At 37.3% G+C, this 15443-nt stretch overlaps 1 protein-coding gene across 1 annotated transcript; it reads right to left on the bottom strand.

Moving 5' to 3' along the window:
- Nucleotides 1–1061: 1061 nt before the first annotated feature.
- Nucleotides 1062–12977, bottom strand: LOC148839226 (uncharacterized). Its single transcript, XM_088930537.1, has 10 exons — nucleotides 12878–12977; nucleotides 10968–12004; nucleotides 9739–9766; nucleotides 7511–8604; nucleotides 6965–7211; nucleotides 6439–6713; nucleotides 5890–6034; nucleotides 5385–5720; nucleotides 4746–5102; nucleotides 1062–3562 (listed from the first exon to the last, which is right to left on the bottom strand). The coding sequence occupies exons 2-10, from the start codon at nucleotides 11925–11927 to the stop codon at nucleotides 3354–3356; spliced, it is 3651 nt and encodes a 1216-aa protein (XP_088786663.1). The 5' UTR covers nucleotides 11928–12004; nucleotides 12878–12977; the 3' UTR covers nucleotides 1062–3353.
- Between the last annotated feature and the right edge of the window lie 2466 nt (nucleotides 12978–15443).

Here is a 15443-nt window from a genome sequence, read left to right as displayed (position 1 = left end):
GCCATTTTGTAATTCTTTTGAATCCTTACTTTACCAAATGCAGTGTGACAGATTCTACAAAGATTCTGGTAAGTGTATTCTTTACTTAGGCAGGAGCAAATAAAATTGATCAGCTCCAAATCCAGGCCCCCATGTAAAAACCTCTATGCAGCTCTGTAGGGAGTTTTTGGCAAAAATTCCATAATTTCTCTAAAAAACTTGCTTGTCAGTTCTTAATGACAGTTAGGCTTTACTTCTTGAGGAGCTAATCAGGGATTTGTATATATCGCACACTGGAATTCTCACAGCAGGATACAGCTTTACAGGTTCATGCTCTTAGATTCACGTAGCCACGGAGATTTCATTTCCGAATCATGGGACCTTGTGGTATTGATTTGTAGTTCATCTTACTCCCAGCAGGCAGCCATCTCCATTACTAAAGGTACTCAAAGGTGTTGGTGACATGCTGTTGAGCCAAAGTTTCTTTGAGGAAAACTAAACCAAGTGAGGGGTCCCTACTTTGGGTTTAAGGTCAAGGACAAGGATTTGTATGTAGAATAGCAACAGTAGGAGGGTTATTTTAGAGTGTGTACTTTGTCTATGGATTGAAAAAGTCTTTCAGTTAACCTGAAGTTCTAAACTTGAAGAAGCACTATTTTATGAAGGGATTGTGCTGCCTTGCAATAATATGCAGAAATATGTGTATTATATTTAGGTCCATTGTACATTTTTGTGTAACCTGTGTTCCTTTGTGTTCACAATTTCTGTGCCAGCAAAATGTTTCTATAAAAAAGAAATGTAAAAGGCTGCATAGTCATGTAAGGGGTTAAATTATATTGATGTAATCCTGATTTAGTAATCGTTTAACGAACTACCCAGAGATTCTTTTTACATTAGCATTTAATTTACTTTTTACTTACAGTATGTTGTCTCAGCCTTCAAGCAACTAAATCTATTGCATTTAATTTACATGTGAATTGTACAGTATTTGTTATTGTATATTGTACAGTTAAGGTTTCAGAAACATGAGCAAATGTGGGTTACATATCTTAGAGACCCAGCAAAACTAAAACAAGGTAAGCTTTTTAGTACATCTGTATTGGTACGTACAGAATATCCTAACAAAATCCCAACAAAATATTTGAACAAAACAATCTCATAAATCAGTAAACATAACATTGTTTTGCACACATCACCCTCGCTAGCCAACTACAAATTACAAAACCTTTTCCTTTATGGTTTTTTGATTTGGTTCAGTCTAATTGTCAAAACAGTACCATTTATATTTGTTAGTTTTTTTCCTGCTTGTTTCTTTTATTAAAGTGAATTATGCCAGCAAGATAAACATCCATGCTTTCGGACTTAAAGGTTAATAAGGGGGAATTCTTTTACAAGAATCTTTTACAATCTCAACAAATATTATAAACTTCTGCAAAGACTTTTTGTTTTTAAAAATGACGTTCAGTTTATCTGTGTACCAAGCAAACCAACCAAAGAGATTCTAAAAGAAGAAGCAGCTTTTATTTCTTTAGGAACACGTAATAGGTTTATTCCATGCTGAAAACAGAAGAAAGGAAGCAAACTGTTTTGGCTATGGAGCCTTTTTCTGATGTTTTATTTCTTTATTTGTAGAAGGCTGTGTGATAACTGACATAACTTTTGGCATGTCTATTTTTGTGGTGTCGGATTAATAGAATATTTAAAAATGGGAACCCCAAAGGATACAGATAAATATTTGGATGGGTGTTTCAAATATACAGTATCACATAATGTTAGTCCATCAGCCTTTTTCTCAGAGGGACAGAAATATCAAGTTACCACCTAAAAATCCTTTGAGAAATCATCCATACTTATTAGTCTCATCTACCATTCCAGTACAGTACAGTACAGTGTACAATTTACTTTTGTTTAGTCTTTATTTTTGTTTCTGTTTTATATTAGTTTAAGCAACTCAAAACCTAAATCTATAAATGAAGTGCACAGAAATTATAATTTTTTAACATGTGATAACATAATGCCTGTGGTTTTAACATAAGTATGTAACTTTGATTTTGTAAATTAAATACAAAAATAAATTCTTCATGAACTCAACTTACTGTGCTCCTAACAGTTTTTAATATAGGACTTTTATACCTCTTAGGTTTTACACATTGTTTCGATTTTCAAAAGCACTTTTATTCATATTACACTTTGAATTAACATTTTGCCCTGTTCAGTTACAAAATTTTGAGACAATGTATCTAAAGATTTGTTCATTCTTTAACTGTATCACAATAATAACCGTAATATTACATTAACAGACTATAGTCGTATAAAATCATTTCAAAGAAAGTATCAAACAACAGCTAAACAGAAAAAATATTCCAAAACATTACACATAAAAAGTCTTGTTGCTAAACTGATATAATATATCAATTTCTCTTAAAAGTTAAAAATAAGCCTTTATTTAACCTTATAATTTCCTTGAGAACAGATTATTTACAATGACAAACTGACTGAGAAGCTAACACGACTGCTGCACAGAAAAAAAATCAGTCAAAGAAAGAAAAGAATTATCATCCAACCTTCTATAATATGACGATTACTTACTCCATAGCCTATCCTGACATCAGGGGGCACAAGGCAGGAATACACCTTACATGGGTTACTGGTCCACTGCAGGGCACACACATAGTTAAATGCTTGTTAACACACTTTTCCATTTTAAAAAGGTGACACAAAATGGATATAGGTCTATAGCAGTTAGGGTATGAGTTATCATAACCTATGATAAGAACTTGCCTGCATCACTCTCAGCAGAATCAGCATTATTTTAAGTATTGTAAATAAAGTTTATATAATTTTTATAAAATTTAAGTACATTTTTAATTGTGAAAGCTAGGGACACCATTTTGCCTTGCAGGCACATGTATAAAAGTGAAATAATAAAACATCACAGTAATCAGGGAATGTTGAGTGGGGTTTCTTTTTTTCTTGGCACTACAGTACGTGGTTTTCAGATTAAATGAGATTATTGTGTAAGACACAAGCATGTGTTTATGTACACAACTAATGTAGAGAACACATGGACTATTATTTACAAATATTTACAATATGTGTGAGTACCTGTACTCAGTATTCTACACAACCAAAACGTAGACAGACAGTCCCAGTGTCATCCTAATGAGACACAAATTCAGTAGGAGACTAGTAAAGTCACTTATCAACTAAGAGGCACAAACCTCCTCTCTAAACCGATGCTAGACCAGATGGAACTTTTTTCCTTATACCAAATACACAATTCAACATAGACAGGTTTTTCTCACTTGATAAGACCCCACACAAAGATACCTGGATATCATTTAACTGACTAACTGACTTTACCAATGAGGTGCTTATCTTCCCTTGCACTTGTGTCTGGTGATCCCGCTCTTGGTGCTCTCTTTGCCACAGGAAGGGCAGGTGGCCCGGCCCGCCGCCGTGTGCATCAGGGTGTAATGCAGACTGAGTCCTCTCTGGGTGTCGAAGGAGCGACCACAGCTGCAGGTGAATGAGGAGGTGGGTATAGGCGGCCTGTAGGGCTGGACGCCTTCAGACTTCCAAGCTGTGAAGGAAAACAAAGTGACATTAAAAATGAAATCTACCTAGCCTATCTAGCCAGACCATAGGAGGAGGTGTTTCCACTGCTGGATGCACTGGCCAACCTGGCTAGCCCAACTCGTAATCTGCTATCCATTGGCCCAGCTTACAACATACAGTAGCAACTACATCAGTAACATAGCAACTATGTCGTTAACCTAGCAGGAACTAGTGTGCTGGGAAAGTAAAGCAACAGATCAACAGAGGTACAAAGTCACAACAAAATTATGATTACATAGGACATTTAAGCTTTTAAATGTAAAAGACGTCACACAGTCTAAAAGCTAATAAAGAGTTTAATAAACTCCCTTTGCTTTTTGTAGTTTTAACAAACTTTGTTGGTTTTATACATTTCTTTTTAGTTGGGTTAGTTGGCCCTGCATATAATGATTTTTAAATATTAATAGAATTTAAGAAAATAAAGAAAGGAATATTATAAAAATGCTCTTATTTCAAGTACCGTCATCAACATATGTAGGGGTTAGTTTCTTGCATTTTTATATTTTTTCTGTACTGCATACATTTAAAGCTTTCTATATGCATTAAGCCTAACACCTTTAGCATACCCAAACATTAAAGTAACAAATCAATGTGTTTATACATGCACTATACTTTGATAATGAGTCACCTTTTTCATATCTATTTAATATATAATTTTCTTCACTGCTCCAGTTTCACTTTTCACATCAAATTTACACCTGCTGGCCAAGGTTATATATAAATTTATAAGAAAAAATAAATGGGCTACAAAGAACATTAAGTTGTTCTATTACATATACTACACAAATTATTATACATGCCTCTGAACTTTTATTTTTTAAATGGGTTGCTACCTAGGGGCTACTGAGAATATGTAAACCGTGTACTATGTAATTCAGTGACTGCCTATATACTGTTACAATTCCTTTACACTGAAGTCTGTCGGTTTAGCTATTCTAGCCATGGTCCTTACATTAATTTCACTGATGATAAGCAACACTAGCATTCAAAAATCTATCATACAAAATATAGTGAATATACTAAGTATCCCGCTCTGATATTATCTACAATTAAAAGACATATTTAATTTCTTCTTGTGATTCATGTTGTAGTAAATGGTAGTAGACCACTTTCCTACACTTCAAGGACTATATGTCCCTTGTTCTCACCTTGTGGTAGAGTAAATCTTGCACTGGTCTGGTAGTTCTGTGTCCAGTCATATAAGGTGGATGTGATTTGGGAACTTGTTTGAGAATCAGCACCAACTCTAGTTGTTAGCCATGGATTTCTGCTCTGATACAACCCCAGATCTCCTTGGCAGTATGGGAGGTGTCGGGTTATCCCACTTCTAGTGCTCTCTTTGCCACACTTAGGACAGGTGTCTCTCCCTTCTTCTGTGTGCATCTGGGTGTGATGGAGCTGCAGCCCTTTCTGGGAGTCGAAAGAGCAATCGCAGCCTGGCTCAGTGCACATAAACCTGCTTGGGCCAGCAGATTGAAGGGACTGGAAACTGAATATTTTCTCGTCTGAGAAAAGACAAAAGAACCACAAAATTAGATTGTTTGTCGAATAAAAGGAATACGGATATTGGGAATGGAAGTAGTCGGATGAAATTGACGGTATGAGCTACTTCTTTAGGTTTCCTAGAGGCTCAGTCACTTGCTCATCTTAATCTGTCAATCTGTCATTGGTGACAGCGAAGAAGCCTTCTACTGCATTTTCCTATTCATTCAAAATGTATTAAAGGTTAGGAGCCCATATCAAATCCAAGAAAGAAATAATGAATCCCTCCATTCCTCTCCTCTCACCTTGTGCTTTAGAGACTATACTTGCAGGCTGAGAAGTCTGGATCCTGTTGAATAAAGTTGATGTAAACTGGGTTAACGAAGGATTTCTGCTCTGATACAACCCCAGATGTCCTTGGCAGTATGGGAGGTGTCGGGTTATCCCACTTTTAGTGCTCTCTTTGCCACACTTAGGACAGGTGTCTCTCCCTTCTTCTGTGTGCATCTGGGTGTTATGGAGCTGCAGCCCTTTCTGGGAGTCGAAAGAGCAACCACAGCCTGGCTCACTGCACATAAACCTGCTTGGGACAGCAAATTGAAGGGACCGGAAATCAACTCTCGTCTCACCAAAGAAGAGATCTGTAATAAAGCAGAAAAAACATTTGACATTTTCAAGGAAAAAAACTTAGCAAGGTCAGAAAGGTCCAGGAAAAAGCAAATACTGCATCATTGTACCATAGGATTATTGCAAGATCTTTAGGAAGTGGTTAGGAATCTAATAATGGAAAAATAGAACTTCCATTCTCACCTTCTGTCCTATGAACTCCAGTTTGTGGCTGCTGGTGAATCTGGTTCCTGTCTATTAACTGTAAGGGTATTTGGTTTGATCTTGTAGGCTCAGCCAGATATCTGGCCCTTGTTGGAATGTCTGTAGATGCTGCCTGATGATCAACCTGTGGGTATTACTTATTGAATCAGAACATACTGTAAACCATTCACTTCCTAAATGTCCTATGTACTAATTCTCAAAGTATGAGTTCAGTTCATTTAAAATTACAGAAAAATATTTATGATGAGAGGAACATGGCAATTTTCCTTTTTGTTTTTGCTAAAATGCACAAAAAAGTTTCTGGAAGTAAATACAAAGGTTCAATTATGACTATCTGGCACTTCAGAGATATAAGGAAAAGAAATTAAATTAAGTTATACTTAGCAATACTTTTGGAGAGAGGGAGAACAATGCTTTCAGTTTTCTTTAAAACATTTTAATTACAGTTAAACAAAATGTGATGATACATATCCTTGAAGGTTTCAAACTCAACATTAACTGAAACTAAAAAAGTAATGGGATACGTACAGCAGCCTTCTCTGAAATGCATTTCAGAAGTTCTGTAATGCGTTTTTGTGCCTCCAGCACTTGTCCAGATAGTCCCTCTATTGTGATAGAACTATTTCTGCAATGGAGCCTGACTCTCAGCTTTTTCTGGATGGAGGCGAGTTGCTCTGGTCTCAGCTGAGCAATCTGGGGGTCTTTTACACATTGTTGTTGTTTGGCACCCTGGAAGTCTGTTTCAATGGCTGCTCGAGCTTTCTCCACATCTGGCATCCTCCCAGTCACATGGATCTTGTGTGCTAGAAAATGAAATGTATTAAAGCTGTAGGAAACTAAGGACGATATCCAGCTTTTTGTATAACAATTACACAATAGTATACTGTACTTATATATATGGATTCAGAAGTCAATAAGAAACCCTATTTCTGTATGCTATTCACAAGGTGTGTAGTAATTATCTTACAATAGTGATAGCTAACAGACTGACTATGGATGAATAGATACATTTGTTTGTGTCTAACCAAGAAGCGTTTATACTAATAAAACGGACCTTCTCCAGGACCATTCCTGACTTCCATGATGACAAGACATCTAAGGGCTTCACAGTACTCCTCCAAGGTAGCTCTTCTTTCCTGATCCTCAAAGTAATCCTTGGTCCACGGCTCAACCAGAGTCAAGGATTTCCTCACAAGGGACTCCAGATCCTTTGTCACAGTCTCCTGGGCTCTCTGTACTTCATCTCGTGGACCAGACAGTATCACTTCCAGCTGGGATTGTGACCCAGTCTTCATCTTCACCTAATGAAGACATGCAGTCACACAGAAAGTTACAGTATGGGGCTGAAGTGAAGCAGATAAGCACCTCACCTCACTCACTGCCAGTCTTTTTAAAGCCTTGGGGTACACACCATACCGTTCCCCATAAAACAAATCTGGTTTTATACAGTATAAATTGAAGATATATATGCATCTGTTATACCAGAATATAGCTTAATAATGATTAAAAGAACATTCTAAAAACTTCTTAAGATACCACCCCTCAGAATTATATGAATTTTACCAAGTGTTAGACTTAAAGTGTCAAATAACTTTCTCACCTTAGTTTGTATTGAGCTTTCCCAGTCCATGATTTTCTGAAGTCGAATTCCTGCTTCCATTAAATGTGGCTGCCGGAATTGCAGGACTCTCCTAGCAAGAGTATTGTGGCGTAAATAGTCTTGGATGCAACAACATGCAGCTTGCAACTCTGCTGTAAATCCCACTAGCACCACCAAGTAGTTAGTGTCATTCTTATCTCTCATCATGTGGGCTTCCACCTTCTTTCCATTCACATGGAACAATAGTTCTTGCCAGCCCCTCTTTTTAGTAGCTGCTTGGTTAGCACTACTGATTCGGATGGCTTTCTCCTTAACAACATCCTTCAGGATTTTCACCACTCTCTCTGATTCATCCTCATGAATCCCTGTAACCACTAGGGTGCCATCTTGACATTTCAAAGTAGCCAGCATCCCTGTGGGGTCAAAGACTTCAGCAGAGAAAGCTTCCAGGTCCAGTCCTTTTAGGAAAGAACACTGGTACTTTGAAAGTTGGTTTTCAACTGCAACTTGGAATTTCTGTTTTGAGATTTGCCCCTTAATTAAACTCATAGCCATGTTAATGTTCTTCAATGGCCCCTTGAACACTAACCTTGGTATATCCTTAAAGCTTAAAATTGAAACATACGGGAATTGATCTGACAGCATCTGCATGAACCTCCGGATGACTCCGAAAACTGTTTCGTCCGAAGAAGGTTTCCAATTTTCAGAAGTTATCTCAATGGCTACATTCCAGTTCAGAAACTCCTCCAATTCTTTAACCCTCCCTACCAATACTTGCAGTTCTTCATAAAACCTAACAGAGGGCAATGCACTAAGTGCAGGGGCATACACTTTCCGATTTATCCAGGATGTGAGTTCTACAGTTCTCACACCATACAGTTTTCTGGCTTGCCAGTAGATATCCATGACAGACAAACTGCTCCTCCCAGAGCTATCTGGTTCCACTAGGAGGCTAGGTAGTTGTGACCCATGGAAAATGCTAAACTTTAAACTGTTGGCAAAGAGGTGTCTGGAAATATCTGTGAAAGCCTCCGCATGGTCCTGAATGTACTGTATAAAATAGAAATCGTCCATAAAGCAGGTTCCAATTATTTCTAGAAAGAAAAAAATAGATAAATACCGATAAATATTTAAAAATGAAATCAAAAGTAAAATAAGTAGTTAATGCAATTCACACTTTGACTTCTTCCTTATGCAGAGCTTTAAGTGCAACAAGTTACTCACTTATGAAAAAGAATTACAGCGGGTGTTTTCATTCGCACAGCATTGACATATTTTAGACAATGTGGGAAGTAATTGAAAAGGCACATAAAATGCAGGATATATTGTTTAAAGCATAGACATTAAATCAAAGCATGGGATGTTGAAAATGTATAATGCACAAGTGAGTGATTCTTATTTTGTCATGCCCAGTACACCTAGAGGGTGCTCTACTTTCCTCCTGTTCCTAGTTCCCTGTGATTATTCTTGTCTTTCTGGTGTGTCTTGTTGTGTAGCCTATTTATTTCCTGCTTCTGCTACTCGCTCAGCATTGACGTTCGGATGTCCTGAAACCCGCCTAGCACCAGGTCGCCCCACGTCTGCTACCTGAGGGCATAGGTTTCTATACGGCATTTCCTGAACAGCTGAGCCCGGGCTAACCCCCGTCTCGCCGCTACACATAGGGTCTTTTCGCTCTCCTGTCTTTCCACGGTTCGTCCTTTCCGACATCCGGGACATATTTTGAATAATGTCTACAAAGTGTCTTATAGGTAACATATTGTTGCTCTGGAACCAGTCTAGAGAAGAGCAACCAGATACATTCAAGGGCTCCAGGGAATACCCTGCCACTGACAGGCACTGAATCTTTTTAGTCCTCAGCAGAGAAGCATGTGAGGGTACCTGACTACAAGAATTAAAAAGTGAGTATAGTAAACATAAAGCAGAGGACACAAATGGAGACTATTGTGGAAGTGCATTTAAAACTGAGAACAGGAGGCACTTCTCTACCCAGAGCACTGAGACTATGGTACAAGTTACCCGGCCATATTGCAAAAACAGAAATGCCCTTAGAATTGGTAAGCAAATTTTCTATATATAGCTGTTCCCCCAAAAAATGAGTAGCTTTACACTTTTTTGGGATATGACTCAGGATGATAAGCAATACTGACCACATAGAAAGTGCAATAATGACAACCAATTAAAATCCTACATAATGAATTGAGTATGTTTTAAAAAGAAGTTCATACCTGAAGGCTTTTCAATGCCTTTTAACACCTGCAAAACAGAAACACAAAAAACAATCTGTCTGTTTCTTTGTTTTGATTGGGAGGTGTACAAGTATTAATTAGTAAATCATTATTTAAAATTGTTTTGGGCATTTTCAAAGTCCACATCATTATCTGGTTATAAAGAAATTATTTTAATCTGATTAATCTGCATCAATATTTGCAACTAATTTACATGACATCTCATTTTGCTATATTTTAAAATAAGTATTCCCTTAATTTAATCTAAAAGCTTTATTGATATAAATTAAGTTTTTTGCATCTAGTGTAATATTACTATACAGTTAAATGATCACAGTAAATACACTACAAATGTCATTTTGTTTATCCTTTACTTACATTACATTGCTTAATGCACTCTAAATATTGACACAAACTGGTGCATCCATAAAACGTAAGAAGACCTGAGATGAATAACTATAGTCTTTAGGCTGAATTACTATTGAGGAGATGAAAAGAGAAAAGGAAAAGGCTACAAGGTGCTAAGTATTAGGAATTAGACATACATTGGATTTCTGTAACCAACAGATATGAGAATACCAAATATAAGAGAAAAAATATAAGCGAACAACAAAAAAGTACAGAGTATTGTATTTAGGAAAACAAAATACACTCTTCTTTAAAAGCATATGAGTAGCATCCTTATTTGTGTGGGTTATAATTAGTTAACATCCACAAGGGCAATCAAAATGATTAATTGTCTACAAGAGAGAAGCAAAGAACACGGACAGTTATAAATGGAAGTGTAGGGTCCACTCACATGAAAAGGACAGAATTCAATAAACGTCCTTTATTGAAAGCAACATTGACAATGTGTTGGGCCACAGACAATGTTTTTTCAATAAAGGACTTCTATTGATTATATGCATGCTTACATGAATAACCTTTGCCCTCTGTTTAGAATACACTAGAATGTTGCATGAAGGCAATGCATCTTGAAGGGATTTAATTTTTAACAGTTTGCACAGCAAAGCAGATAGCAGGTCCCTTTAGTAATAGCCAACCTCTAAACACCCTTAATGAAAACTGGTGAGCCTCCTATCCAATGATGACATGAGATAATTAAGTTTATCTAGACGATCAAGTTTTGTTTTAAAAATAGGAATTTGATTATTTTTTCTTTTATACCCTCTAATTTTAGGGTGACATTGTGATGCAAAGTACGAGGTATTGAAATGGTCCCTGCTTACCGTAGTTTCTTCCAAAGTTCCACACACCACTTGAGTCAAGATGTCTCCTTCTGGGAAGGGAAAGCCTTCATTGGGGAGACGATCAGCCGTCTCCTTTTGTATTTCAGAGAGGGGGTGCCAGCTTGCCCCCAGGCTTCTCTGTAGCTGTATGACCCCTTCATTTTCATCAGGAAAAACCAAGTGCACAGACACAGGTGCAGGTAAAGTGGAGAGTGAAAACCTGCTGAAAACCTCTAATTCTGATATCAGAGTTTCAGCTTCAGACTGAAAGCACTGTGTATTTGTTAATGGAAGGCAAATAGCCAGAGATGCCAGGCCATGGTGCTTCACATATTTTAGTACAAGACTGATTGCACTTTGAATCAGGGACACACAACTGCTGCACTCCACAACATTCCAGTGAAAAGTGATGACCCTCTGTCTTCTCCCTTTGCTGGTCAACCGTCTGTGAACAGTTAGTGTGACTGCTTGCTCTTCATCCACCACTTGTTCAAAGGTTCCCAGGTTTGTCTTCCTGCTGCTTGGCTTTACAACTACATCAGACTCCAGATGGAGAATGTCACCCACACAGATGGAGATCTTTAGGCCTTCTGGTGTCTGATAAATCCCACAGACCTGATTAGTAGCTATACATTCCTTTGGAAAATTCTTTTTCCCATTCTCTCTGATGCTAGCTTGTTTATGCCTTATTTCTGATGCTGTCTTAGTATTTCCTAATATGGTCTCTGAAAAAACACCTCTTTCCTGTTCAATGTTTGTAACATCTGCATTAAAGACCTTTAGTATCTTCAGTTTATTCCAATCAATGGAGTCTACCACATCTGGTGGTATTTTGCATTCATTTTTCAGTACCTTGTCACTGAGGGCTTGTCTATGTGAATCAGTGTCCACTCTCATACCTCTGATTCCCAACTTGTCCAAGCTTGGGCACAAACTTTTATCTGCTAGAGGCAGGGCCATATTACAAGACAGTTGGTCCAAGAGCTGTTCTGATTACTTATTTAACTGTGCTATTCCTCCACTGACAGGATTTTCCTCTAGGAAAAGAATATACAAGAAAATGTTTAAAAGTCACCAAAATAAGTTTAACATATTTTTGTATTACTTATGATTAAATTTAAAACTACAGAAGCGCATTGCTGCCACCAATGGGAAAAATCGCCCCCTTATTATCTCGTAATTTTGAGATAGCAATGCTTACTTCGGTGTAAGTACTGTACAACCTGGTACGCTGTGCACTGAACGCATCTAGAAACTACCGTGAACTTGGCTAAATCTTTCGGTTTCATGATTGTGCCAATGTCCAGCGCTTCAGAATTTGTACGGATTTACTTCCGACTGGGGTTTAGTCATAAGTATCCGAAAATTACTATCTCGTAATTACGACATGATTTTCTCGTAATTATGAGATAACTTTGTCGTAATTACGAGATGAGGGCGAGGATTGTTTCTTTCTTGGTGGCAGCAATGCGCTTCCGTATAAAACGAATGTCTCTTGGGCATTATATTTTAGTTTTGTCATCCTAGAATATATTTTATTACAGCACAAATCGAATTAAAGATGCTTATCATTTTGAGCAAACAAATAAATTAGTAAACTATTCTAACAAATTACCTACAGTTTGTCTCAAAATACAAATATCTTAAACGTAAACGTAAACGTGAAACGCTTGCAATAACCACTGTAAATAAATTGGAATTCTTTGGAACACAAAGAATTTGAAAAAGCAAAAAGTGCCTAGTATCCAACTTCTCATTCACATATTTGCTCAATAACTATGCTATTTTCATGCACTCCGTGAATACACAAATCGATTTGTTTAGGTATTACCTAGAATTATTCATTCATTGACATACTGTACATTGAAAACATATCTAAAATCATACACAGAAAGATATTTTTCTCTTACCGTATAAGTCTTCTTTAAGCAAAAAATCGAGGTATATTATCAAATAGCACGCAGAATGGATAAGATTTCCCTCTTCATATGCCAGTACTTTCAGACTTTCAGGAACTAAATAGTAACTTTCTTTCAGTTTCGTTTCTCGGATTCGGATTGCGTAAATACATACGTACAGTACTTAAACACGAAATAGCCGACTGTCCAAGTTAGAGTAGATATTTAGATTTAGATATTTAGATTATTGTGTGAGCATGAAATGATATATTTAACAAATGTGAAAGGGGCATAAATAAATGCATTTATTTGATTTTTCCAACAAAATCAAATGATCAAGTTTCACAGATCAAAGAAATTAAGGCGTACTGTGCTACTGTATATGAATGTGTCATTCATCACATCAAATGTTAAACCAAAGTGTAGACTGCTTGGTTGTAAAAGATCCCCATGAGTAGGGGTGCTAAATCCTATTGTCCTAACTAAATTCCTGGCCTACTCTAAAGCTTGTCCTTGTTACACTTGGTGAAGTAATTTCTCACTTAGTGCTAGCTGCTGTGCATTTCACTGGTGAATGAAACTGCTTTTTCTCAGGGGTGAGGTGATGCGAACACCCTCCTCTGCCCCATTCCAGTGGTGTTTTGCAGTGGCAATGTCATCAATGCCAGCTACAGATGGGCTGTCCTCTTCTTCCAGCCTCTCTTTTTCTCTCCAGTTCTGTATCAATGGGGATACAGCATCCTGTTTGCTCAAAGGCATTCAATTATTTCCCAATAATAAGTGAAAACAGTGAAACAATTAAAATTTCCATAAACCACGTTTCATCATAATGCCAGCTGCTGCTAAACTGCAAGTTTAAAAAGCATTGTTTTTTGCCACTTTTTTTTCTACAGGATACACAGGGCGATGACATATAAAAAGATCTTGGACAAAGCGTCACGAGGATATTTGAGATCACTAAAGGTGTGGCAGCATGTGAACCCCCCAAATGTCAGCATTTTCTTAATCTTGAAACATCATCTTGGAAGTGTGCTCAAGGCTAGTGCTCTGTTGATGACTCAGACATACAGAATACAGTACATACAATTTGAGATGCCAAAACGAGCTCAGATACACTTTTGAAGTATTCCAAAAAGTGTTTATGGAGTTAGATGGACTTTATCTGTCCTGCAATGTGCAAAGACTAAAGAACAAAATGTGCAACTTGATTAAAAGTAATAGTAATCTAGTGCCTGAAAACACAATTTCATGACAATTTGCATGATTTCTTCCCAGCTTTTATTTTTATCTGCATTTCCTTATTTAAATTTTGATTTAAAACCTTGAACATCATAATGCAAAATAAAAAATACTACATACTATTTTTGCTCAATGACTGAAGTCATATTACAAGCTGCAGGGAATTATGTTTAATGCAGAGACATGTTACCCAAGAAATGTTTTGCAGCACATACAGTAGATGTTACTTCCATAACCCTGAGAGCTTGGGTTGTTCAAATCTGGTTGTGAACTATATGATTGCTGTTGAGTGGCTTTTATTTTGATAATGTTGTCTAATTCTACGAAAAAAGGTTGATATGTCAAAAAGGAAAAAAAATCATATCATGCACTAAATGTCAAGGTTTATATAAATTCAAATGTATTAGATGTTATTCCTCATTCAAACCACCAGGAAGCACTATATTCAAGTAAAGGAACAAGTAAAGGTTTACTCCATGCTGAAAAGATTATTCCTTAACTTCTGCTGCAACCCATTATGCCTTCCGTATGCTGCTAAATCTTTTTCTAGATCTCTTCGTCATTCCTTCTCCTCCTCCCTTCTCTCACCAAACCCTTTTTCAGCATGGAATAAACCTTTACTTGTTCTTTTGCAGCCTATGCACGCTGACAGAGCTACCTACTAAAACTATGTTCAAGTAAAATAACCAGCGCTCTCCTTCTATGTAATAACCAACATTCCACATGATAATAGGATGAGAAGTGGTTTGTACTGTTAAAGTAATTTGTGTTAAATGATTGTAATAAAAATTCCATACATCAATTTTCTAACTGCTCCATCCAATTCAGGGGAGAGAGAGAAAGGGAGATAGACAGAGAGGGTGGAGAGACAAGCAAGACGTGGAGAAAGAGAAGATGGCGAGACCTCCATATATAATGTAATGCAGGACGAAACAGCTAAATTCAGGGTCAAGTGTCATTGGGAAGCAGTGCAGTTCACCTCCAAGGAGGGGTGGGGGGACAAGCTAAAGCCATTCGGATTGGGAAGACTAGCTTGCCATTAATAGGGAGGTCAATGTTCCTAATCCGGTCTTTTGTTGTATTACAGGGTAAACTTGCAAGTAGTATACAGAAAAACCTATGCAAGGGATTGCTCCTTGGTAAGTGGCCAAGAAGAGTTCACTGATGGGTTTAATGAAGGACACTGGCATTATGCATGTTTAGAACATACAATTTTTATACAATGATCAAATCCACTAGGCGGGTGGCACGGGGGCCTAGCAATCATGGCTGTTGTCTCATTACTCTTGAGCCCCAGGGTTGATTCCAGATGCAGGCACTTTTCTAAGTGGAATCTCTT

Source organism: Atractosteus spatula, chromosome 2 (assembly GCF_055471065.1).
Source record: "Atractosteus spatula isolate fAtrSpa1 chromosome 2, fAtrSpa1.hap1, whole genome shotgun sequence".
Lineage (NCBI taxonomy): Eukaryota > Metazoa > Chordata > Actinopteri > Semionotiformes > Lepisosteidae > Atractosteus > Atractosteus spatula.
Note: the sequence above shows the minus strand (reverse complement) of the source record. Positions and strands in the feature narration are given on the sequence as shown.

Bases quoted from the DNA above. Each gene is read 5' to 3' on its own strand.
- LOC148839226 (XM_088930537.1), bottom strand. From the start codon at position 11,927: ATGGCCCTGCCTCTAGCAGATAAAAGTTTGTGCCCAAGCTTGGACAAG. The intron at 6,714-6,964 runs GTCCGTTTTATT...TTCATTTTCTAG, and splicing joins CAGGAATGGTCCTGGAGAAG to CACACAAGATCCATGTGACT. The intron at 5,721-5,889 runs GTGAGAATGGAA...GCTTTATTACAG, and splicing joins TGGAGTTCATAGGACAGAAG to ATCTCTTCTTTGGTGAGACG.